Source organism: Rutilus rutilus (assembly GCF_951802725.1).
Source record: "Rutilus rutilus genome assembly, chromosome: 2".
In the NCBI taxonomy this organism is placed as follows: Eukaryota; Metazoa; Chordata; class Actinopteri; order Cypriniformes; family Leuciscidae; genus Rutilus; species Rutilus rutilus.
In genome coordinates this window covers 54,301,542-54,327,333 of record NC_140210.1, presented here as the reverse complement: position 1 = coordinate 54,327,333, position 25,792 = coordinate 54,301,542, and the positions used below count along the sequence as shown (strand labels likewise).

General features: G+C 36.8%; 1 protein-coding gene and 1 long non-coding RNA gene across 4 annotated transcripts; both read right to left on the bottom strand.

Annotated features, from left to right (window-relative positions):
• Positions 1-9,633: 9,633 nt before the first annotated feature.
• On the bottom strand, positions 9,634-13,280 carry LOC311286209. 3 transcript variants are annotated; one of them, XR_014626507.1, is made up of 5 exons: positions 12,925-13,272; positions 12,666-12,693; positions 12,266-12,513; positions 11,710-11,871; positions 9,634-9,830 (listed from the first exon to the last, which is right to left on the bottom strand). It is a non-coding gene; the product is annotated as an uncharacterized lncRNA (long non-coding RNA). The 3 variants fall into 3 exon arrangements; XR_014626506.1 differs by lacking the exon at positions 9,634-9,830 and adding an exon at positions 10,411-10,473 and having other exon boundaries at positions 12,071-12,513; positions 12,925-13,280; XR_014626508.1 differs by lacking the exon at positions 9,634-9,830 and adding an exon at positions 10,411-10,473.
• Positions 13,281-17,086: 3,806 nt separating this feature from the next.
• LOC311278361 (polymeric immunoglobulin receptor-like) lies at positions 17,087-25,667 on the bottom strand. The gene is made up of 8 exons (XM_084389139.1): positions 25,443-25,667; positions 24,978-25,295; positions 24,470-24,784; positions 24,047-24,373; positions 23,372-23,518; positions 20,729-20,824; positions 20,545-20,585; positions 17,087-19,225 (listed from the first exon to the last, which is right to left on the bottom strand). The coding sequence occupies exons 1-8, from the start codon at positions 25,480-25,482 to the stop codon at positions 18,992-18,994; spliced, it is 1,518 nt and encodes a 505-aa protein (XP_084245265.1). The 5' UTR covers positions 25,483-25,667; the 3' UTR covers positions 17,087-18,991.
• Positions 25,668-25,792: the final 125 nt, after the last annotated feature.

Sequence of the window (25,792 nt, the reverse complement as noted above, 5' to 3'; positions counted from 1 at the left end):
GTAACCTCACAGCGCACTCGCTGTGTGCTCATTTTATGGCCACAATATGAGGTCACCCCAGCTATAAATGTTATTGGATTTGAACATTTTAGTTGAAAATGAAAATTAGGTTGACGTCTAAACATTTGATGTCAGGCTCCAACTTCATTAACCCTCTGGGGACCAAAAACGCGCCTGCGCGTTTTGCTCGTTTTTTTTTTTTTTAGCAATGAAAATAAACACCAAATGCTCTGTTAATTTTGATCTTTCATTTTCGTGTAATACATCAATCGATCCTGTTCAGTTTCTATTTTTTTTCTGTATACTCACAATAAAAATAAAGTGTTTTGCTTTTTGACAAATAAAGAAAAAATAAGATGATGCGATTTCTGCCTTCTCTCTGTCAGTAAACTCCCGTTTGAAACGCGTTCGAAAATGATCTATAACTCCGCGAAAATTCAGTCAAACAGGCAAACAGACCCACGGGCATAAAGCTTGAGATCGCAGCTTTTAAATGAAGTAATTTATATAAAAAACAATTATTATCAGCTTCTGTAATCTGTACACAAAGAGAGCGACTCCAGTCGACCTCATTATGAGATGATTCACAGTAATTTGACCACTCCCCGGAGAGCGCGTGCTTTTCAAATGCAAATTCCGAGAACCATTTCAGATCTGTGAAACGCCCCCACATCAGCTGTAAACAAAGCGCGTCGCGAGTGAGACATTAGCCGCTTTCCGACCGGAGGAACCTTTTCACAGTTCCTAGAACTATTGGCTAAAGTACCCGGATGTCGGCGTGTTTGCACCGCAGGAACTAGGAACGATTTTAGTTCTAGGAACTCCATTTGTAGGAACTAATTTGGGTCCTACTTCAGAGTAGGGTCTAAACCAGCACTATAGGAACTATCCGTGACGTTAGTGTACGCTGATTGACCGAACGCACGCGGAACACCAGCACCCGCCATTTTTAAAACAGCTAGAATGTAAACACACAGATTATAGCCTATATATTTACTCCATAAACTAACTATACAAACATGGAAAACAGTGATAGATGGGTCTCTAAACCTTTATGCTGAAGAGAAAATCCAACGCAACTTTGAGGGGACCAAGCCAAACATGATTATGTTTATCTGCCCAGCTAGCAACACTGGACATCAACCACACGGCATCTTAACCTTTTTTCATATACTGTCTACTTTCTATAACAGTTCTATCTAATAAGATATTAAACAGTACTGTTAGACAGATCGCTAACTAATAAACACAGAGAATGCGAGCATTGTTTGCTCTGGCGTTCTCAGCGGCGCCAAAATAAAGGTGGGTCGCGCCGTCAAAATAAAAGTCACCGTGCTTGCGTCACTCCCTTACCCCTCCTACCAGTTCCTATGGCCACTTGGCCAGTGCGAAAGCAAACAGCAAAACCGAGTTTGGGGGAGAGTAGTTCTTAGAACTGTTTAGAAGTGGACAGTTCCTAGAACTAAGTTCCTAGAACTACTTGGTCGGAAAGCGGCTATTATAGCCTTTATGGAGAAAAGTTTCCACAGTGCTGATGAGGAGAAATATCTCCTGATATGAGCAGCAGATCGCGCTGAGGAGTGAGGTAGGCTGTAAGGCTGTAGGCCTATAAACCGCAAAAAGATGAATCGCATTTCTATAATGACTCGCGTTTCTGTGAGATGAATGAAGGGTACATATTTGTAAAGAGTGTTTAGCCTAAATATGAATCGCGCGTCTGTGTGTGAAAGAATAAACTGCTTTGCTATAGCCTACTGAGATGAGTAAAAATCGACTGAAATATGTTGAAATAAAATGTATTTGTATAAGCAACGTAAATTAACATTTATATGCCCTGATATTTCAATAAAACAACGTTAGTCAGGCGTTAGTCACACTATTTTTGTCAAAAATAAAGTCATAGACTAAGATGTTAGATGTTCCAATGTTGGCTATATTCAAACTAATGAATACATATGATAAAATGTAGGCCTATAATCTTTTTTTTCTTTCTTTTTTTTTTTTTTTACAAAGAGAGTACACTTGAAATATTGTTGAAATTGTAATTATTGTTGTAATTGTAACATTTTTAATAAAATAGCTAAACATATTTACAAGATAGATGTAAGCGAAATCTTAAATGGTCAATATAAGTATTCTTCTAAATACATTGTCCTTGCATTGTGGCTCAGTCAGTGTCACACCTGAATGAATGACTATTCAGAGTCATTATGCAGAGTGGGTGGGACATCCCAGGTGTAAACTACTCCTTCACGCCCCCCTCGCATATTGGCTTTCCAAGCAAAACCTGTTTTACACCATTTAAATCAATGTATTTTTTTTTTGTGAATGATAAAGCAAGACTATTTTCACATAATTTTGAAGCCAGTACTCAAAGGTACAACATCAATTAGACAAAAGTCTTGTGGACACATATTTAATATGTGTTTTGTGGTCTTAATTCAGCCACTTTCATTTTTATTTTTTCCAATAACCACGCATAAACATTATTCTCTTAAAAATACAAACATCTACATACACGTTGCCCGCATATTATGGTAGCCCTGTTTGTGCTATATAGAGTGATTTTACACCTTTGCCATTAACATGTTTATAAATAACTGAAAAAAGCACAAATTTCAAGGCATGTCAGAACATCTCAAGGGCTCCAAAAACACCTTGGTCCCCAGAGGGTTAAACAACTCCACAAACAGCATTACCAGCTTCACTTATTACTAACCAGACTGACTTTATTTCTGTCAGACGTCTACAGAAGTTTTATTGAGAATTAACAGAGGTTTAACTCTAATGTGTTTCATTTGAAGTCACCACAACAGTGATTAGTGTTTCCATTAGTTGGGCTCTTAACTCTTATGATATCTTTTGTCTTTTTTGGCCGCTGTGACAGTGTGTTTGTCAAACACATTTGCAGCAGCAAAGAAAGCTAAAGTGAAACGAGATCAGGTGATGATGGTTATCTGTTGATGGTTTTATAATCATCATGAAATAGACTGATTCACTGAGGTAATTTGAATCTAACAACTGTGTTGTACCAATAATATATTCTCATCACAAACCCTGTGTTACTGCAGCGTGAGGTCCAACAATATTATAACAATCAGTTAGAAGATTTTAACAAACATGAAACAGGAGAAATGGCAAACTCATTTCTGGCAAAAATTCATTTCTGGCAAACAGGAGTGGCCCACCCAAGTGCCGTAATTCCACGCTGCATGTGGGCCAGATCATCTTTCCACGTGTGCCAGATGTGGGCCGGATCTGGGCCGACACAATGTTGCTATGTGGGTATTGTGGTCACAGTTTGAGCACACAGTGAGAGCGCTGTGAGGTTACACTTTTAGATCACTGTGAACTCAGATTGCTGACGGTGTGACCACATGGTGACATCACTGTGAGATCAAAGTGTTGACTGGGCATGTCACTTAGAAGTCAACAAAACAATTATTCAAACTAAGTAAGTTTTGATTAATTCATACAAAATGTCAGGACAGTATGACAAAATTACATCTCATGAAAATTATTTTCATACCTCCAAAACAAGTTTTGTTCAATAAATGCAGCAGCAGATGTTGAATATGTCTACTGTCTTCTTGGTGGGGGGAGGGTCTAACTGTGCATTGCAAGTGTCCCCGGTCTCCCCTACGCAAAATTTTAGGTTTTTGCATCACTGATATTAGCCTGTTGCCGGCCGTTGAACATTTCTATCGTAAATCAGTTGTCAAATATTTACATCTAGTTACTCATCGACCCCACAATCTTTCAATGCAAAAACTGGAAAGGGACTTTGGTTGGAATTTGCACTTATCTTATGTGAACATTAAGCCCCGCATTCTTTGATTTGATTGGTCATCTCAAACATTTTGACATTGACAAGCACTGTTAGATAGCATTGTAAACTTTTTTAATTACATTATGGCCATTTCTAATTATTGCGGGGGACTTGTTGGTAATTATTATGGTGGTTACGGCCCTAATTTAAACTACAATAACTGATTGTATTAATGATGAGATTTTGCATAAAAGTTCAGTTTCTGTGAATTTGAGTTAGGAAGAGTGTGTAGTAGTTGGGTAATCAAGGCAATGAACAGTTCCATGTAAAACAATAAACATTTCATTAATTAATCTTAATTCATTCAATTTTGTCCCTTGGTGCAGTTTTTATGAGTTGTCTATCATTTTTGTACAACACCACATATTTCTGTAGTATGTGCCTTCTTTGTTTACCCTTTCAAACACATGTTTGGCCGTAACGGTGGCATGGACGAGGGAATGGAAACTGATGACCCATTTGCTAGTTTATCATTTGCTCATATAATGTCATTTTTTTACAAGTTAATATGATTATTTAGGGTCTAAATGAAAAGTTTGTGATATACTTTAATTAAAAATTCTCATTAGTATAGTAAGAAAACACTCATTTTACCTGGTCAAAAACAGCTCTGTTTTCAGCACGCCATTTAAGTGCATGTGTCTTTAAATGATAATGAGCTTTGCTCACCCCGCCCCTCTGTTCTGTGGGGCGTTTTGACCACAACACACGTGGAGTGTTGCCTTGACAACAGTTGAGGGTATATTTTGGAGAAAGAATGGCAGCGGGAGTCTCTGAGGACACATCTGTGCAACCAACCGTATCAATTTGAACCGGAGTCGGACCCGGAACAAGATGACGGCCCCGAAGAAGTTCGACAATTAAGGCTCGAACATGACGTTTCTGATTGGTTGGTTAACGTAATGTCACTTTGATCTATCTTTGTTTGTACTGGCAGGGTAGAGTAGTGAGATACGAACACTATGTGTTTACTGATGTATACATTATTTAATTGACAGATTGATGTTACAGCTAATGGTCATGAAAAACTTTTTTACAGTAAATGTAGGCTTGTCAGTGATGCGTAACGTTATCTATGCAGTGTTAGGAACAACTGTCAGGGCTGAAGCACTAAAAATTTTCTGATCTGTTTAAAAAATAACCAGTCTGTGAGACTATGACAGTCATTAGGCACATAAACAACACATACTCAGACAGGAGCTAATTCCTTTTTCAATGTTCTCGCTTATAAAGCAGTCTGGTGACAAATGATTCGCGCAAACATGAAAGCATTGACGTTGATCTTGGAGAATATTCCCTTCGAAAACAAAACTCAGCCACTGCGTCTTCAGCGGTTCGGATTTAGAAACATCAAAATGATGCTGTGTTCGTTATTGCACCCAAGAACAGAACACCACAATCGCTTAGACGCCATTCTGCTCCAGCGTATCAACAATGGTGGACTATGATGACAGCTCGCTCAGGGCGGGTCTTCTTTTATTTCATCTAAGGCTGCGGCTGAAGTCAGTTGTATGTGTGACAGGTTGGGAATCTGTAATGTGCGCTTTGGCTCATTGACAGTAGGTAACTTTAATGGTTGCGTATATTTCGCCAGGGGGGGGCGAAAGATAAAGGTATGCAACTATGTTTTTCCTGTATGATTACGGTTAGGGATGTCCCGATACCACTTTTTGCAGAACGAGTCTGATACCGATACTTTCATTTTTGGTACTCACCGATACCGATACCGTAACCGATACCTGAATTTTCACTGCATTTGTAATTTTTTAATGTATTAGTAGATAAACCAAAATAATATAAATCATATTAGTTGGCTTAATTTGTTCATCAAATATATATATTTCTTTCAGTTATTTTCATGCTTAATTAAGCCTGATAAAATGCATATGAGCTTCTGTTACTGTCACTGTTCATTCTATTGCTCTTATCATATTTTATCTTTCATTTAATAGCACAGCACATATTTAGAGCTGCTTCAGCAGGGCTCAGTGCTGAGGATCGGGTCAGCGGTTCAAATGTTTGTCAAAACCAGTGAAATATCAATTATTTAATCCAATTTTGATACTAAAACAAATTACCAGCCTAATTAATGTGAATTTAAAATGTGAAGTAAACAGTCAGTAACAAAATAAAAATCGAATTACAAATAGGACAAATAAATACAATAGAACAAAGAAAGACTACAAATGAAATAAAAAGTGTTTTGGAGTTTTTCAGGTAGATCTAAAAGGTACAGAAATTTGAATAGAGTAATCAAATGTGAAAAAAGCATATTCATTACTGTATAAATTATTAATAGATGGATATTTTTGTAAAGTTGAAAAGGGTAGCCTATTTAGTCAAGAGCAGTGAGTATTTCTTTGTCCTTTGTTTGATTAACATTAAAACACAGTTAAGCAGGATTATCAAACTGCTGCCCCTTTAAGACCGAGCGCACGGACCGCATTTGAACATGCTACGTTCATTTGAGATTTAACCGACTTTGTTTACTATAGGATACTCGCCAAGATTGGCGTTTTTACATAATTTTGTGTGAATTCGTCCGTACAACCGCAAGATGTGAAAGACTATTTAATTCAGTATTCGCGCGCTGAGACGCTGGTTTGAGGGGCGCGCGCTTTGGATGTTTGCATTCATGAAACTTCTTGACCTGCACACGTCCTGTAATAATGTAGGGAACCACTCATTATACTTAAATCAGGTAACACCCACTAAGCAAATGATGTCCGAAAGACGTCTTTTCAACGTCTTTGTCACAAAAATCGGACGTTGAAAAGACGTCCACTGAGGGTCTAGAATGAAAGTTGATATGACGTCTTTCGGACATCATTTTGCTTAGTGGGCAGTTCATGTTTTACTTTACTTGCATATACGATTTAGTTTTCATCCAAATAGCATGTGCTGAGTGAACGATCAGCAATCAAGAGCATTCAACCCAGGTGAAAATAAAGTGTACTTGAGTGCAGTAAAAAAACACTTAAATACAAGAAAGTACATTTGTAGTACATTATTATTTTTTGTGCTAAAGAAAAGTGTAAAAATTACACACCATAAATACACTAATTAAAAGTATATATTTTTACTTATAGCTATCTAAAAGTGCACTAACAATGAACTATTTTTAATGCATTAAAAATGTACTTGTAAGAAATACACTAATAAAACACTTCTGTGTATTTTTTCAAATCTTATTTCTATGCACTAAAAATACATTTTAAATATAAATGTTATTTAGTATACTTTCGCAATTACACTTAAGTACTACTTACTGTATTTACTACAATTAAATCACCCGAATTCACTCACTGAAGAGGTTGAGCTGAATTTTGGTGGTCAGGGAGATGAAAGTCAAATGTGTGTCTCTGGTTTCTGCTCCACACCAGTAAACTCCAGCATCTCTCACGCTCACATTACTGATGCTCACTGTAAAAACTCTCTCTTCATTTCTCTCAGATGAAGGACTCATTTCTGTCACTGCAGATGTGCTCAATGTCTGGCATATGTGATCATCATCCTCTTTGCAGAAATGAACTTTATGTTCCTCTGGGATCTGACATGTGATGCTGACTTCTTCACCAAGATGAGCAGATTCAGTCACAAACGTTACATCTGTAACCAAGAAGAAATAGCATAAAATCTGAACCAACATTTCATGTATGCCAGATGAAGTATTTCTTGTTCCTCATCGTCTCTGACGAGCAGCTGAAGTTCAGTGAAGCTCTCAGTATAGTGAGACACATTCACTCCACATCTGTATGTTCCTGCATCTGCAGCTTTCAGCTCTCTAAAAAACACCATCAAGACTCCTGCTCTGGTGTCGTCATATAAAGAAACATCTCCATTCTCCATCCATTCATCCTGAACTCCTGGATTCTTCCTCTCTGAACATCCATCTGATTCTTTACAGATGTATTTTGGCTTGGTTTTGTGTTGAGGATGTTCACACTTGATCATCATACGACCTCCTGAGTGGCCAGTCGCTCTAGACACGCCCACTTTAGCTGTCAATCACAAATATCTTCTCTAATCAATTTTTTCACAAAGATTGTAGAAACTTTAAAACCAGATTTGAATGAGTTATTTCCACTTACTGGTGATATATAGATGAACAGTATTAATAATGGAGTAACTGTACGAGTGTCTGTTGATCCAAACTCCACATAAATAAACTCCTCCATCATCTGGAGTCACAGCAGTAATTCTCACAGTCATGAGTTTATTATGTCTGTCATCAGAAACACTGAATCTTTCGGTCTTCTTCGAGGTGCTGTAAATCGTCTCAATGGAGTCTTTTCCTTCTTTGAATATGATCTTGGGCTCATTAATATGATTCTGTGAATATTCACAGCTGAAAGTTGCAGTTTCTCCAATATTCACCATCACTCTCTTTGACTTTTTACAACCGGAATCTGTAATTCACATAATAAAGAAATATATTTCACATATATATCACATACAGTATATAGTGGTGTATAATCCAGGGGTCAGAAAGTAAAAGTCCTGCCATATGTTTATTCCACTCATAAACTCAGCTGATTTCACTAATTAGTTCTCTCTCCTGTCTGAATTAGCAAATCCAGGTGATCCCATACAGAAATGTAATATATGTCAATATATGTAAATTACATATATAATGTTAGTGCCCATGTATGTCTGCTGCATATATGAGAATATATGCAAAATTCATATATGTAAAACACATATACATATATGAAACATATATTTCAAAATATATAAAAAATGGCCGTTTTCATGTAAGTGCCATATATTTTCCCGTATATGCACATAAATGTGAAATATATGTAAGACGCATATATGTATACATGCATATATGACGCATATATGTATACATGCATATATGACACATATGTGTATACATGCATATATGACGCATATATGTATACATGCATATATGACGCATATATGTATACATGCATATATGACACATATGTGTATACATGCATATATGACGCATATATGTATACATGCATATATGACGCATATATTTATACATGCATATATGTACTTATTTCTATAGTACATACTTTAACATATATTAGGGATACAAATCTTATATCTGAATGCCTTGAAATTAAATGCCTATAGTTGGAGATTTTGTCTATTGTGTGAATACCAAATATAGTATTTTATTATAGTAATACCAAATATAGTATTTCTTTGTCATTTTTGACAAATACATCCACAAAGTACCATAACCATATGCCACAGCTTTAAAAATGCATCAGTATCACATGCATGTACACTGTAAAACTTTTCACTGTAAATTTAGTTAAATACTGGCAGCTGGGTTGCCATCCACATACTGTATTTTTACAACACTACTACAGTAAACAGCATTTACAGTACTCCACTGTAATTACCAAATACAGTATGTACCACATTTTACATTATTAAACTTGTCGACAGCAATAAATTGTATTTTTACAGGGAATACTGCTTTTATTATTACATAATTAAAATATTATACTTTAAGGTTTCATAAGAGTAGTCACACTAGGAAAAAGAAAACAACATTTTCTGGGTTTTAAAACATTTATTTAGTTAAATTGCCTTCTGTGAACATGTTGGCTGAATTACTTTTTAAACATAAAATGCAATTTTAACACTTAACAACAAACAGGTAACAGTTAGCACTTAATTAAAGGAATAGTTCACCCAAAAATTTAAATTAGCACATGATTTACTCACCCTCAAGTCATCCTAGGTGTATATGACATTCTTCTTTCAGATGAATACAATCAGAGTTCTATTAAAAAATGTCCTGGCTCTTCCAAGCTTTATAACGACAGTGAAATGCTGTTTCTTTTTTGAAGTCCATAAAAGTGCAAACGAAATCCCATTCAAAGTCTGCAAGGTTTCGCAGAAGTGAGGACACCTGTAGGCTTACAGTGGTGTTCTTGTTTTGCACAACTTGGCCAGTTTTCTTTGAAGTTACTTTCAAGTTTTTGATCCACGTTCAGGATTGATGTCAAGAAAGCGTCTAAAAGGCAGAAAAAAAACAACAATTAAATATTATTAACTGAAGGTATATATTTTGACAAAGAGAGACAGCACAAAAGCTGTCTAAAACTGAACAACATAAAAAAAAAAAATGCAATGTTGGATGTTGTGAAAAAAAAAAAAAATGCAATGTTGGATGTTGTGATCAATAACTGATATTTGTTCTGCCCTGGTAAAATACATCAACTCAATGTGTCTGTTTACATGCGCACTGTCAACTAACTAAATTTTTGGAAGTGGGGTTGCCAGATTTAAAGTTTTATTCTACAACTTTTGTCTACTCATCACCCAGCTCATTAACAATATCATCCCCTCATCCGGTGCCATCAGAGTATCAGTAGAAAGGCAGTCTTTAGACTCTCCGTTTATAGAGCACACACTGCCAGAATCCAGCCCAAACCTTTGTGACAGAAATAATTTAACTTAATTGCAAGCCTTGCAATGTTTATTGCATATATGACAACATGATTTACCAGACTAAAATGCATGTTTGCACCCAAAATTTTTAATTCTGTCATTATTTCTAACCCTCAAGACTTTTGTTCATCTTCGGGACACATATGAAGATATTTTTGATGAAATCTGATAGTTTTGTCCTTCCATTGATATCAATATCATTGCAACTGTCAAAGCCCAGAAAAGTGGTAAAAACATTGGTAAATATATAGCTACAGTGGTTCTACCTAAATATTATGAAGCAGGGTTTCTGCACATTTTTTAAAGTCAAATTTAAGGCTTTTTAAGACCTTTTTAAGACCCGAAGAAATCAAAATTAATACCATGCATTAAGGGTGTGCAATATTGACAAAATATGTCTCGATCGATATTTTCAAAGTTTTCTTGATAATAATTAGATAACATTTTACTGATTGTGTTTCTGTGCTTGGTCCCATGGCTTGTTTAGGCCTGTTGACAGCTGACTGACAAAGATATTCATATTTTTCATATTCTATGCAGTGGTCAGTTTACAGCAGTGACAGAAATTAACATTTTTTATTAAGGGGTAATATTTGCCACCTTAAATTGATTTCAAGGGGCATTTTCACCTATATATGGACATTTGTAGATGTTATAACAAGAGCTTTCACATCTACTGCAGTCAGATTCACCCGTGTTCACTCTGAAGGAATCACTCACATGGCTGGGCACTTGTATGACACATCAAGGATGTTAAGAGGCTAAAAGCAGGTTTAAAACTTGAAGTCAACAGGGTACAAATTTTAAAAAGAGGATAACACGGTGTAGGCAACACCGATTTTTGTCGTTGTTCTCTGTACTGACAGCACTCCAAATTTACAAAAAAATGAGCTCAATGTTAAAATTGACCGGAGTTCTCCTTTAAGGTTGCACTAGTTACATGGATTATTTAAACAATGTTTTTACTAGCTTTCTGGGCCTTAAAAGTTGCAAAGACGTTGCTGTCTATGGGTGGTTCAGAAACCTCTCAGATTTCATCAAAAATATCTTAATTTGTGTTCTGAAGATGAACGAAGGTCTTACAGGTTTGGAACGACATGAGGGTGAGTAATTAATGACAGAATTTTCACTAATCCTTCAACTGAAAACAACTTGCACTGACATATCTTAAAATATATGACTGCCACTGTTTTATCTCAAGATGCACACCAGTAATGTTTTTTTTTTTTAATGATACATTATTATAAAATCTGCTTAAATACCCTAATTTTATTAAGGCCTAGACCTGTCTTAAGCTAAGCCCTGTATGGAAACCAGGGCCATATTGTTCATACCAGTAGTCAACATAATAAATACTGTCAAGTCAAGGTTAGTGACACAATTCAGTCTAATATATGTATATATATATATATATATGAATGGCAAATATGCCAATGACTAACCTCTGAACAAACTCAAGGTGCTGCCTCTTCCTGGTACTGCAAGCTGAAGTTAGAGGAGGAGGCAAACAGCGCTGCCAGGCCAGTGATGAAGAGGCTGTGATCCTTCACACACACCTTGACCTTCCAAACTTAATATCCAGCACTGGTTGCTTAGAGATTGACCTGTAATGGAATAAAAAAAAAAATAAAGAATAAATAAATAATATTAATAATTAAAATAACTACTGTGGGTTCCACTGTGGTTCGATGTAGTTGTCTATTCATAGTTCTATGAATTACATTTTTCAACTAAAAATTAAAATTGGTTAGAATGCTAAAATGCACTGGCATATAATTTTGTTTGTTTTAAGCATAAACTCACTTAATTTTGACTTATTCTTTAAGAAAACAAGACAATTTTTACGTGTCTATTAAATGCTTCTTCATGTAAGAATTGTAGATATCTGGACTGGAAACAAAATAAAAACACTAATTAAGAAAAACATATTTTGCAGTGGGGTGAGTAAATGATGGCTTTTCATTTTAGGTTTCATCTACCCCTTTAATGTTTACATACCAGGAAATAAGTCGTGGACTTTCTGGCAAATGTAGATTGCTGGACATCAGCGATGCAAATTCCTGAAACAATTTTTAAAAAGGACAGAACAACCTTGATCAACAGAACCAAAACATAATAAACATATTACAAATTAATGAGATTTGCTGAATAATCTCTACTTATCTGCTTTAAGGATAACACCGTCTAACTTCTTTGAATTAGGGAGTAGTTGTAGGACCATGGGATGGCAATCAGGAATAGGCCTACTACATTTGAAAACAGCATTAGGAACATGGATTTTCATGTGCTAGCGAAATTCTGACAACGGAAAGCACAAAATCACAGAACTGACAGAATTTGACAGCATTTTTTTTTTAACACATAGACTATAACTGTAACACTACTTAAAAGCACTTACATTAACAATGGCCATCAGATTACAAAGCCTAAAACGAAAAAAATATATATCAAATGCATGTCATGCAAATAGCATGGTACAGGTTGCCTATTATATGAAATGTTGAAGTTAACGTTACTTGGTAAACAGGTGGAACAGAGTCAGTGAATTGCTTGCGCGCGGCCACGTTAAACCGCGTTCGCAAAATCAAACCAAATACGTGAAAACAATGTAGAAACGCAAAAAAAAAAAAAAAAAAAAAAATTAGATATTGGCTTACCGTATCACTCAGTTGAACAATTCTCCATCTTCTCAAACTCTAAATCCCACTTATCGTCACGCGCAGGTTAGATTATTCAATGACAAATTCTTCCATCCGTCTTCAGGTAGCTGCTACCGTTAACGTCGTCCATTTTCTGCTGCGTCACAGGCAACTAATGTTTGAAACACGAACCGAACCTCAAAAAAGCTTTAAAATTGCTCACAGATTCGCAGACATTGTTTATCTTGATAACAGGAATGATTATAATGTTCAGTGAATCCCGCTGACAAAACGAGTTTGCCTGTTGTAGCTGCCTAACGTTACTGTCTGCTGCTGCTCGCATGACGCGTCACATTTGAACTGAATTGAGCGCGAAAGAAATCAATCCCACAATGCAATGACTTTTCAGTCAGTATGATGGTAATGGATGGTAACGAATTTATCAGGACGAAAACAGAAATGTGCTGTATATTTACAGCTGGTCTGTAAAAGATACATCTTAATACTGTATTATGGAAATACAGTACAATTCTGTAAGAAATTCGTTGTAAATTTACAGTAAAGGGTTACAGTGTATGTTTACATACATTTATTAAATATGTTGAAAACAAATAGGCCTATGTATGTCACATATTTATAATTAATGTTGTCCATATATGCGAGAAACCAATACTATACTGTAATATATGCAGATATATGGTATCATATATGGATGAACTCAAATATTTTCTTCACATGTTTGGACACATAAATGTTCATATATGTTGCAGGCATATATTGTGTTGTCAGATAAGTCAAATATATGTATAGATATATGTTGCAGGCATATATTGTGTTCTCAGATAAGTCAAATATATGTATAGATATATGTTGCAGGCATATATTGTGTTCTCAGATAAGTCAAATATATGTAGATATATGTTGCAGTCATATATTGTGTTCTCAGATAAGTCAAATATATGTAGATATATGTTGCAGTCATATATTGTGTTCTCAGATAAGTCAAATATATGTAGGCTATAGATATATGTTGCAGTCATATATTGTGTTCTCAGATAAGTCAAATATATGTATAGATATATGTTGCAGGCATATATTGTGTTCTCATATAAGTCAAATATATGTATAGATATATGTCATGCTATTTAAAATATAAGTACATATATGGCCATATATTACATTTTTGTATGGGATTGGAACAAAATACTGAGGAAGACTTTTACTTTCTGAACCTGGACTTTATGCCTCTGTATATTTCATACCAGCTTTTAAATGATCAGTAGTTTTACTAAACAAAGACTTTTATCTTAAAATGACTGACCTTCTTCCAACTTCAAAGTCATATCAATGTACTGCTGGCCAACAACTCTAATCCAGTATCTTCCAGCATCATGTTGGTTCAGTTCTCTGATGTAGATCATGAGCTTTTCCTCATTGTTACGAAACAGTGTGAATCGTCCTTCATTAATCCATTTATCACGTTTCTTATAATTTATTATTGTTCTCCACTCAGGTAATTTGGCCATATATTTAGCAGAGTATCTGAACCAAAGTTTCCCAGAATCAACAAGAAGACTTCCTCCAGAATATCCAGTGACACTGACGCATCTCACTGCACCTGTCAATCAGATTGATACTGTGATCAGAAACCTCATGAACAGAAAACAGCATCATTACTGCAGTGATGAAAGAGAAAAGCTCTGACCTGAGATCAGGGAGAAAGTGAAGAAGATGAGGAGGATCTTCATTGTGAGTTGAGTTCAGTCTTCTTTATGCTGAATGTTCTCTGTGTGAATCTCTCTGTCTCTACATCTGTCTGCTTTAGTTCCTTCCTCTTTCTTCAGCTCTTTATCAGTAATGATCAGCTTTACTGGCTCCTCCCACCATCAGCACTGACTGAATATTACATTAATCACACTGAAAGAGCGCCACCTAGTGGAGGTTACAGTGTCTGATACTGAGAGCTCATACAGGCTTCATCTTCTCTATAGAAGGACAAATGACACTGAACATAATTAATCTGCATTATTCAAATCTTCCTCTAGAGGGCGACAGTATATTTATGTAAGGTGTCTATAGGTGTCTATGTAAACTTACAAGCAGTGGTGTAGTCTAGTTTTTTGTAGTGAGTATACTCTAATATAACACCGCCCCCCACCCAACCCCACCCCGCCGCCGCCGCCGCATACTCACCCATCCCAGAGCGTCACGTCACCCCATAAGCACCACCACACTCACTAATGCATACATTATGCATTGACATGTAATTGAGAGAATTATGAAATACTAAGTGTTATCAACATGTCAATTTATTATAAGCAACACAAGACTTTGACAGCCAATGACATTTACAGCTGGGGAGACTGGACTGATTTTCTACTGTTTAGTGTTAATCACCATCTAACTCAGTCAGTTAAGAGCTACTTTAGCCTTAGATGTTATATGAATATGGTCCCTGAAGCACAGGTTTTATCAGTTGACAATTATCAACAATTTTTTTAAAAAACATAGGCACAAATACAAATTTACTTTTAGAAATGGTGTTTTTGAAAAAAAAAATTATTTTAAAATACATTTTACTGTGCAATTCCTTTCTAATTAATTTGAGTTAGACCGAACTTTTATTTTGGTGGGTTGTAGACATTTGAGTTTCTGTGTGTTTTAATAAACTATTATTATTATTATTGTTATTATTATTATTAGGCCTGAAGTATACTCTGTGCAATAGTAATATATTTCTGTTATAATTTCAAGTTATACAGAACTTTTATTTTGACAGGTAGTCGTAAAGACATAACAGTTTCTGTGTGTATATGAAACGAATGAATGACGATAGTTTTATCAAATGAAATGGTGAAATTCTCATCAAGTGACTCTCATAGCAGCTCTGCGATGAAATGCACATGTGTAGCTTACATCATGTCTCAATACAGTGAAACGCTGAAAACACCACGAGCGTGCTTCTCTCTCTCTCTCTGTGTGTGTGTGTGTGTAGTGGAGGCTGAGCACACATTGAGCGCTCATTCCCAGAGACGCTTGGAACAATTGCAGTCTCTTTTAGCTTTAATATTCATAGACACTAGTCCATATCGAGATTTTATTCATTGTACAGCAGCTACTTTAGATTTATTCATTCAAAAATAGCCAAATGCAAGTTCCATTTGTGACTGGATTCCGCGATTCGATCCGTGGCTTCGCAAACACTGACGGGGTGAATTTATGAATGAAAGTGTGAAAGTTCTGACACAAAACCAAGTTGATACGTATCCTCGCGCTTTTTTTAAGTGGGTATACGCAAATCCTTGGCCTTTTCTAGTGGGTATACGGCGTATACCTGCGTATCACGTAGACTACACCACTGCTTACAAGGGTCAGTACGACCGCGACTGTGATTTAGTTATTGAGAATGAGGACATACTCATAGGTAGCTTGCTGTCACGTGACGAATTGAGCCCGTCCACCATTTTGGGAGGATACGCTATCGGTTGCCAGGGGCAACAGTGCAAGAGCAATACAGAGACGGAGCAGGAAAGACGGCTCGAGGAATTATAATAGAAATTACGAGAAAATTAAGAAGAAATGGAGAAGAATGCGGCAAAAGAGAAGGGTCCTTACAGGGAGAAACTTACTACCAATGCCAAACAAATTTTTTTTTTTTTTTTTTACTTAAATTTTATAATATGAAAAAACTGTAACACATGGTTCCTACGGTTTCCATGACGATCGTGTGAGACACTGGAGCAGTTTTTTACACAGCAGTGTTTTCCAGGCATTCTAAAATAGTGCGACAACCTCCTCTACTACCAATACAAACAATGAACGGTGCTGGCGGGTATCCTCCCAAAATGGCGGAAAGGAGAGGATGACACGGTCTCTGAGGGCGGGGGCGCTGTGGCGTGACGACATCTCCTCATTCTCAATAGAAATAGTGTTGTGACCATATATATCCAGCAGAGGGCCATAGAGATCCATATATTTTTTCCTTTTTTCTGGATGTGACCAACTGCTTCTATCAAAACGTTTTTGATATACACTAAAACACACACAAAAAAAAACTTTAGAGAGGTTGTATTCACAAAATATTTTATTAAATCAATCAAATATAAAAAGTGATTAACTTTAAAATAATACATTATTTAAAAAAAATATATGTAAATAAAACCAATAGCAATAAGCAGAGCTGTGTGTTTGTGCATGTGTGTGTCAGTGCATGTGCAGAGGTGGAAAGTCCAGGGGTCAGAAAGTAAAAGTCCTGCCATGTATTTATTCCACCCATGAACTCACACAGCAAACACTCCAGTGTTAAATGAACTCTCATGTGAGTTTATTTGGCTCCAGACTCAAGAGTGTTAAAGTTAATGAGATAATTAAGTGATTGTTTGAGTGATGATTGAGCATTATTGAAAACACCTGATGTTAACAAGCAGTGTGTGTTTGTGCCTAAAAATATTTTTTTTTAAAACCCATATATTTATTTATTTTTTATTATTGATTTGATCATTTGGATTTCATTGAAAAGGCTAAAAATATTATACTGCTGTAATTAATAAAGTTAACTTAACTCATAAATTGGACTCTATATGAGGTTCAGTGATTCAGGTCTAATGATTGTGAAATAACGATTATGTTAAATCACAACCAACACCATCAGATCATCTTATCTATTTGTTCATCTGGCTGTTATAACTCATGTACAGCAGCCGAACAAAACTTAAAGTAAATGATTTAAGGGTCAAGAGCCCAACTAAAACACACACTGATCACCATAATGGTGACTTTAATTATGGTTTTCTCCTTCAGTGATTCTGCTTGTTAACACCAGGTGTCTTCAATGTTGGCAATAAAAGATATTTTGTACATTTTACTCATTTTACATGGTTACCTTTTAAGGAATTCATTTGATTAATTATTACTCAATTCTAATTTGTTAAATTTAATTAATAATATTGCTTGTAATCTGTTGCCTCATTTTTATTAATTAGATATTAATAATATCTGTCAGTGATATTATTCTGATTTAAATTATAGAGTACCTGCTACATGCGAGAAGTAGCGGTACGCAAGAAAAAGTGCAGGTACACTTAATAGTAAAATGTAGAAGTACCGCCCCACTTTGAGCACTGGATTAGGCAGGATGATTTTAAATTCATTTTGAAGCAAAAACTCTAAGCGACAACACCCATTAGTCAAAAGTCTAGTGGACACATCTAGTATGTGTTTTGTGGCCTTATTTCAAAAACTAAAAAATTTTGTTTTTTCTAAACTCTCAAAAATACAAACATGTACATACATGTTGCTCGCATATTATGGTAGCCCTGTTTGTGCTAAATAGAGTGTAATTACACCTTTGCCATTAATATGTTTATAAGCAACTGAAAAAAGCACAAATGTCACGGCATGTCAGAACATCTCAAGGACCCCAAAAACACCTCAGACACCAGAGGGTTAAACCGACTGCTTTAAATTGACCAACTGTCGTTTAAATGTATTAACTAAAAATTATAATGCACTAATAATGTGAGCAAAGTATTTCATTTGAAATGAACTTATTTAATTTGAGACCATGTGATATTGTCAGAATTTGGCCTTTTTTTACAGCAAAGTTTAACAGTGCATAGTGGCGGATATCCATCATCAACTCGATGATGGAGGGGGTGGAGATGGTGGTGGAATGGGCGGAGTGGGATGCCTTATGGAGCCGGAGGAGTAAAGCGGAGCAATAAGCGGTGCAGTCCAGTCCAGAACAGAGCCGGAGAGATGCAAGACCAAGGCGGAGTCAGAGGGCTGGAAGACCAGGGGGGCGCCACTGGACCGGAGGGACAAGGTACAAGGACAAGGCAGAGATTTAAAGATGAGGGACCCCATGTGAAGCTGGAGGGATGGAGGAGACGATGACAAGAAACTGGACAAAATCAATAAAGGTGGTGGAGCTTATGAACTGGGGGAACCAGTGAAGGAAGAGAGCCTGAGAACCGGATGGGTCCAGCAAGAAACTTAATGCCAAAGCCAAGGTTCAAACATTCAAAATGAGCTGATTTATATCCTCTGCTGTAGCTTGTCAAACACTGAGACGATTGACAGCAGCTTATTCACTGTAATCCTGATTATTCCTGATACTGACACTGTCAGGACAGTCAGATTCCGAGTGGAAATTCACCACTGCGTAATTCAGATCCTCAGCAGATGTGATGCAGCGCTGAGAGTCACCAGTGCCTTTCTCAACTGTAGCGTAAATACAGTTCGAAGAAACAGGAGGGCTTGTGGGTAAATGTTTGTGACTGTCTTTAATCTCCTCATAATCGCAATCAGTGTGAGAAACCTGAGGAGAGACAGATAAATTATTTGGTAACACTTTACTTGAAGGGGTGTGCATAAGACTGACATGACACTTTCATAATCATGACACATGCCATGAACATGAAGGAGGTTTTATGCATGTTTATGATAACTGTCATTAAGTGTCATTCGCTCAATTGTGACTTTTTTTTATGCTAATATGACATTGTTTGAGATGTCTTTGTTATGACAACTTGACCAACCAAAACATAATAACCGGTCATAAATGTGTCATAAACATGACATAGCAGATTAATTATCAAACTTAAGAAACTACTTAGCTTTATGGGTTATATATCCTATATTTAGGTCAAGAAAAATATTCATGACACTGTTATACAATTATTTGACAGAGTATTAACACCTAATGACATTTTAATGACAAATTAAATTTGTACCACTGGAAAAAAAGGGGTCAGAAATATAATGTAATGTTAACCCATAAAGCTAAGTAGTTTCTTAAGTTTGATAGTGTAAGAAATTATGTTCTGTTCCCAAAAACTTCCACTCCAATATATATATGTATATCAAAATGTTCCTTCACTTAAAAGAGTTTAATTATCATATAGAGAAAATTACATTCAATCTCAGTTATAAGTAAATAATAGTATCACAGAGGGCAACCAACAACCATCTTGATTAAAGGGACTTCAAACAATCTTATCACTTTAACCTTTGACTGTTCTTATTTGAAAGAATAACATAGAACCTTATGTGGGACACTAGGGACCATGGGGTGTCTCAATTTCATTAACATACAGACCCCACAGCTGTTGCAAGAAGAGCAACTTCATTTACATTAAGACCAGGATAAAAGGTTTAGGATTGGGTATGTTTGGGGTTCATTCTGACGCCGGTGAACCCAAGGTGCTTTGTGTACCTTGCTACTGCTATGCTGTAATAAACTTCATTTTTGAGATCTTCGACGTCCACTTCATTTTTTCTTACAATAGTTAATCTGCTATGTCATGTTTATGACATATTTATGACAGGTTATGTTGTCTTCGTAATGTCAAGTTGTTATAACAAAGACATCTCAAACAATGTCATATTTGCATACAAAATGTCATAATTGAGCGAATGACACTTAATGACAGTTGTCAAACATGCATAAAACCTCCTTCATATTCATGACATGTGTCATGATTATGAAAGTGTCATGTCAGTCTTATGCACACCCCTTCAAGTAAAGTGTTATCAATTAGGTGAAGAAATAAAGATTATCAGGATTGAAGGCATTAGAATTCATTGTCATTATGAATAAAAAATAAACATCTTATTTTATACAGAAACTGGACTCACCACTTCATGTTTTCTTCCAGCCTGAGATGACGAATCACCATCTGCCAAAAACAAGCATCCTAAACTTCATTATTCCGCATTTCAACACTGATATATTGTTTAAATGTTTTCACACATCATCAAATATCTGTATTTTGCTCACATCTTGTTATAGCCAATAGGGTTTTTAACAATTAGTTTTTACCTCGAGACTGACACTTCTTACAGAGAAACACTAATACGAGTCCAGCGATGATCAGAACCAGAAGAACCAGAACCAGAGGAACGATCAGAGAAGAGCCTGAAAACAGAGGAGAAATAATCTGAGAATCTGATCATCTGAGCTAAATATCAGATCATGGGCGTAGCTCGACGTTTGGAGTAGGATTAGCCAGATCATGATACTGGATTCACAGGTTTCACATTGTACATTCACATGACACATTTAAATAACAGTCTTGTCTCGCACTTGTCCAGTTGCGCGTGAAGCTGAATGTATCAGCCAGTTTGTCCTAAATGCACTTTTTGGACCTTATAGGCTATAACACAACATTTTAAAACTTCACTCAAATTAACACGTTTTCCACTACAGTTTGATCTGGCACCACAAAGAGGAATTAACCCAGCATTCACGAGTTCACACTTACATACAATTAGTGGGGGTAAAGTTTAAAGCGTATTTGGCGTGCTGTCCGGGGGGAGGGCTCTCCGCGAACGGGGAGCAGTTGTCATTTGTAATGACCAGTCGGGAGAGCTTGCACCTTTCTTGATGGGAGCAGTTCACGGCAGATCACCGACAGCAGACCTAGAAGTCTCTGGCTTCATCGTGGGCGGCTTGCGGTCGTCGGGCCCTACCTGCCGAAGGTGGAGTGTCCAATCTATGCTTACTGGATGGAAAAGAGGATACACGGAAAAGAGGAAACGAGTACTCGACTGGGAGATTTCTCACTGCGTTCGCTGTGAGACCAAAGCTCGCTGGACAGAGAAAGAGTCATCGAGTAGGGTTTTTAATAGGGTGAGTTATGGGAATATTAATTCTGAATAGTGAGGTACTGGAGAGGAGACATCACTGTTGCGGCAGTGGAGAAAATAGCCAGAGAACAGAGCTCCTGCGGGAGCAGAGGAGTCATCACTGTTGCGGCAGTGGAGAAAATTACATGGAGAAATTAAGCTCCTGCGGTGTGTGGCTGAGCGAAGGGAGGAGGAGACTGGGGCCTGGCGGGCCGATGCTCGTCTTCATGTGCGTTAATCAAAGACGCTAAGAGGAGGTGAGAGATGAAATCCTTGAAGGATTATGTGCATCTGAAGTTTAAGTGGCCGAGCAAAGATAGCAGTTTGTGTTTAGAACAGTTTAGACTGTCTGGGAAGGTGGACGAGATCAGAAATATCCTATCAAATCAACTGTATCCAAGTTAATGCCCAGAATTCAATGGGCGAGGCTGAACCCATAGTTTTAACCTGTGCAATCGGAATCCCGAGCTCAACAGAAACTGTGCGGGGCTGAGAGATCGATTATTAAACGTTTGAAAATGTTCTTATTTTCTCTAATTTTTCATTGGTTTCTCGAAGTGATAACATGCGCTTACATGATGAGACTAAAACGTTTTAGAACCTGCCTATATTCACCTCTGAAACATCGGTTTGATACTGTAATCATTGTTTGATTGAAGGTACAGAAAGTACAGTCTGATTTAGATGATTGTTTGTTAATTTATCTGTTGCTGGTTTGCGTGGCACACATGTGAGTTTACACCAAAATGACGGAAAATCATTTGTACAGAACTATTTAAAACACGTATTCCCTGATCAAAAAATGAGTATCCAGATGGCATGACTGGCTCGTGATTAAACAACTGAAGCGATGCGAAGTTCAACCAGGGACAGGAAACGAGAAGGTTTTGAGCTGAGCACTCACTGAGTTGACCCGGCAGATGTTGAGAGTGGACTGGCCGGGACTGAAGCTTACTTAGGGCCTGCTGCGGTGGCCTGACACAGGAGGAAGGCCCGTTCCTTCGCGTGAAGAGGGCGACATTGCCTTATTGTCCATTTCTTTATGGCAGGAATTATTGAATGGTCCGGTTTTGAGAAATATGCGGAAGTAGATTGCGGATGTTTTGCCCCCGGTGGCAAGGACCCGTTTGTTCGGCCTGACGCCCGCGAGATAACACTAGAGGATTGCGGCAAAGATTCCTGATTCTGAAGGACGAAAGATTCTTTATCGAACGGGAAGAGCTCGATTCGGACATGTTAGGACGGTACTGCAGGGCCAAATGCTGCTAAAATGTCAACGAATTGAGGTGAGACTGCTGAATATACACCTCTTATCGTTGATTGCTGAGTGCTCTCCACTCGTGTTAATTATATGAACGTGCTCCTCCAAAAGTTTGTTAATAAAACATCATAAAGCGACACTAAACCTGCACCGGAGATGGTTTAAAGAGCCAGTAACAACGTAAAACACTGTGAAATCCCAAAAAACATTCCACAACATTTTGCTATTGAGGATGGAAATGCAGTATCCTACCTAGTCAAGAGTTATAAGTTATATTTCTTACATTTCTATATTATATTTCTATATTATTTCAACCAGCGAATTCACTGTAAGTCCAATATGTAAGCAAGAATGATTATTGTTTTTGTTGTTAATATACTAACAATTTAAAATTTAATTTAAATCATTAAACTATTTAAATTAAATGTATGTTTTAATTTAGAGTTGAAATATAAATATATTTCTAATATGCATTTCAATATATTTCTAATAATATGTTTCAGCCACTAGGGGGCGTCAGGCTTCCTCACAAGTTACACCCATTGATCACATGTTTGTATTTCAGCACAAGATCACCTGCTGATGTGGATACACCTGTGAACGGTGAAGCTTCGACTGATGAGGAAGAAGCAGATGATGATGATGATGATGATGATGATGATGCTGGTGGTGATGATGATGATGATGAAGATGATGATGGTGATGAAGATGGTGTTGTTGTTTCTGGAAGTTTTGTATATAAAACAATATAACAATGAATTTCTAAAGGATGCGTTTTTCACACACAGAACTTGACATCTCTTTTCTCATGATACGTGTTACTGATGTCATTCACACATTCATTACCCAGAATTCATGCTTGCTGACACACATATAGAATCGTGAGCTGTTAGTTTGAGTTTCCAGAACTGAAGCCTGTGGTTTCACACTGAATAATACAGTATATCAGAGAGGGTATAGAGCTGGTCCAACTAAACTGCATTAACTATAGTAAAAGTGTGGTAAAAGGACTCATTCAGTTTCTCATTGTTCAGAATAGCATCTGTTTTACACAAAGCTGCACTTTTACCTTCATAAACTGCAAACATATAAACTGTAGTTTGTTTATACAATTCCTCTTAAATGCAGTTTGTGGTTTTGCTTTGTTGAACATAAAGAACATTCAAATTAAAAATAACCCTGTGGTTAAACCTGCTTAAACAGAATCAGCTGCAAACATGACACATGACACACAGTGATCTGCATCTGTACCTGTAACATTGATCAGGACTCGTGTGATGAAGATCTTGTGTCCTTGATCAGACTGAACTCCACACCAGTATTCTGAATCTTCTTCAGTCACATGACTGATGCTTCCCGTCAGGAGCTGCTGTTCTCTGTCATCATACAGCCGGATCTTTCCCTCATCCCTCCATCTTCTGCTCTCCTTCACAGACGTCTCTTTAGCACAGAGATCAGCTCCAGATGTCCAGCACAGAAACTTCACATCACGAATGTGGGATTGTGGGTATTTGCAGTTGATGTTCACAGATCCTCCTGCAGAAGCTGATAGACTGATGCTCTTCACACAACAATCCTCTGTTTAAGATCCAGATAAAGTGCAGCAATGTTACAATCACCAGATATATTCATGGATTCTGTCAAATAATGCATAAATGACTGAAAGCAGCTCACCCTTCTTAATGTCCAGATTAAACTCAGAGAAGAAACTGTAATCTTCAGAAACTTTGACTATAATCTTATATTCTCCAGAGTCGTTCTCATTCAGATCTCTGATAAACAGAAGTAAGAGTCCTGCAGATCTGTCATCATGAACGGAGAATCGTCTGTCATGTTTCCATTCTGCTCTTCTGTTAGTGTTTATTACAGTAAAACACTGATCTGCAGTTTTACAGACTTCTTTCACAGGATTTGTGTTTTTCATCTCATATTTATAGTTTATAATGACGTTTCCTCCTAAATATCCCGTCACACTACTGATTTTTTTACCTGTTCAACACAAACCCAGATATCAGTGTGTAAAATGATACAGTAATGATACTTCATCTTCATTTAATAGCAAAATTTTAATAGCAAAAACGTCTTTTATTAGTTTCACATGTGAACATCAGTAATTTCAGTCAGTGTTGAGTATCGTGATGTTGTGGAGATCATCATGAGTTTGAGGGTCTCAGTTACTCACCTGTTAAAACCTTCAGATTCACTTCAGTGTAGGGATCTCTTCCAACCCTTTCAGTTACACAGTAGTACGTGTCAGAATCCTCTTCTCTCAGATCTCTGATGGTCACAGTGAAGACTGCTGATCTTCTGTCGTCATACAGAGAGAATCTTCCAGACTGAACCCATTTATCTTTAATATCAGTCTTTATTCTGTCTGTGCACGTTGACCACTGTCCTTTACAAAAATACTTTTCATTTCCTTTATATTTTTTTATATATTTGCATTTGATCATGACTCCGCCTCCTGAATATCCTGTCACACTCATGGAGCTCACGACACCTACAACAAACCAGCATTAAAACACTTTAATATACACAGAAATTAACTTTCATCAACAGTCAATATAAAAACATGAACTGAAGTTAAAGACTCTCCTCATCAATTCTGTGCTGTTTTTCATGATTTACTCTGAGTTCAGATTCTTACCAGGAATCATCAGCAGAGTGAAAGTCCAGATGATCTTCATTCTTCTCTCTTATTAAATGATCTTCTCTGTTGTTAGTAGATTCAGTTCTTCTGAAGCTCTCGATGTGTGTTCAGAAGAGTTTTGAGTGTTTCTTTCCTGGTTACATGTTTAACATGAAGAGCTGAATGTGACAGAGACGCCCACTTCCCCTGAGAGAGAGAGAGAGAGAGAGAGAGAGACTGAGAGAGAGAGAGAGTGAGAGAGAGTAAATGCATGATGCACTCCTATAAATGCTATAAATGTTTCTGATTGATTCATTATTATACTGTATATTACCAGTGAGAATAACAATAACACTTTAAGATTGGCC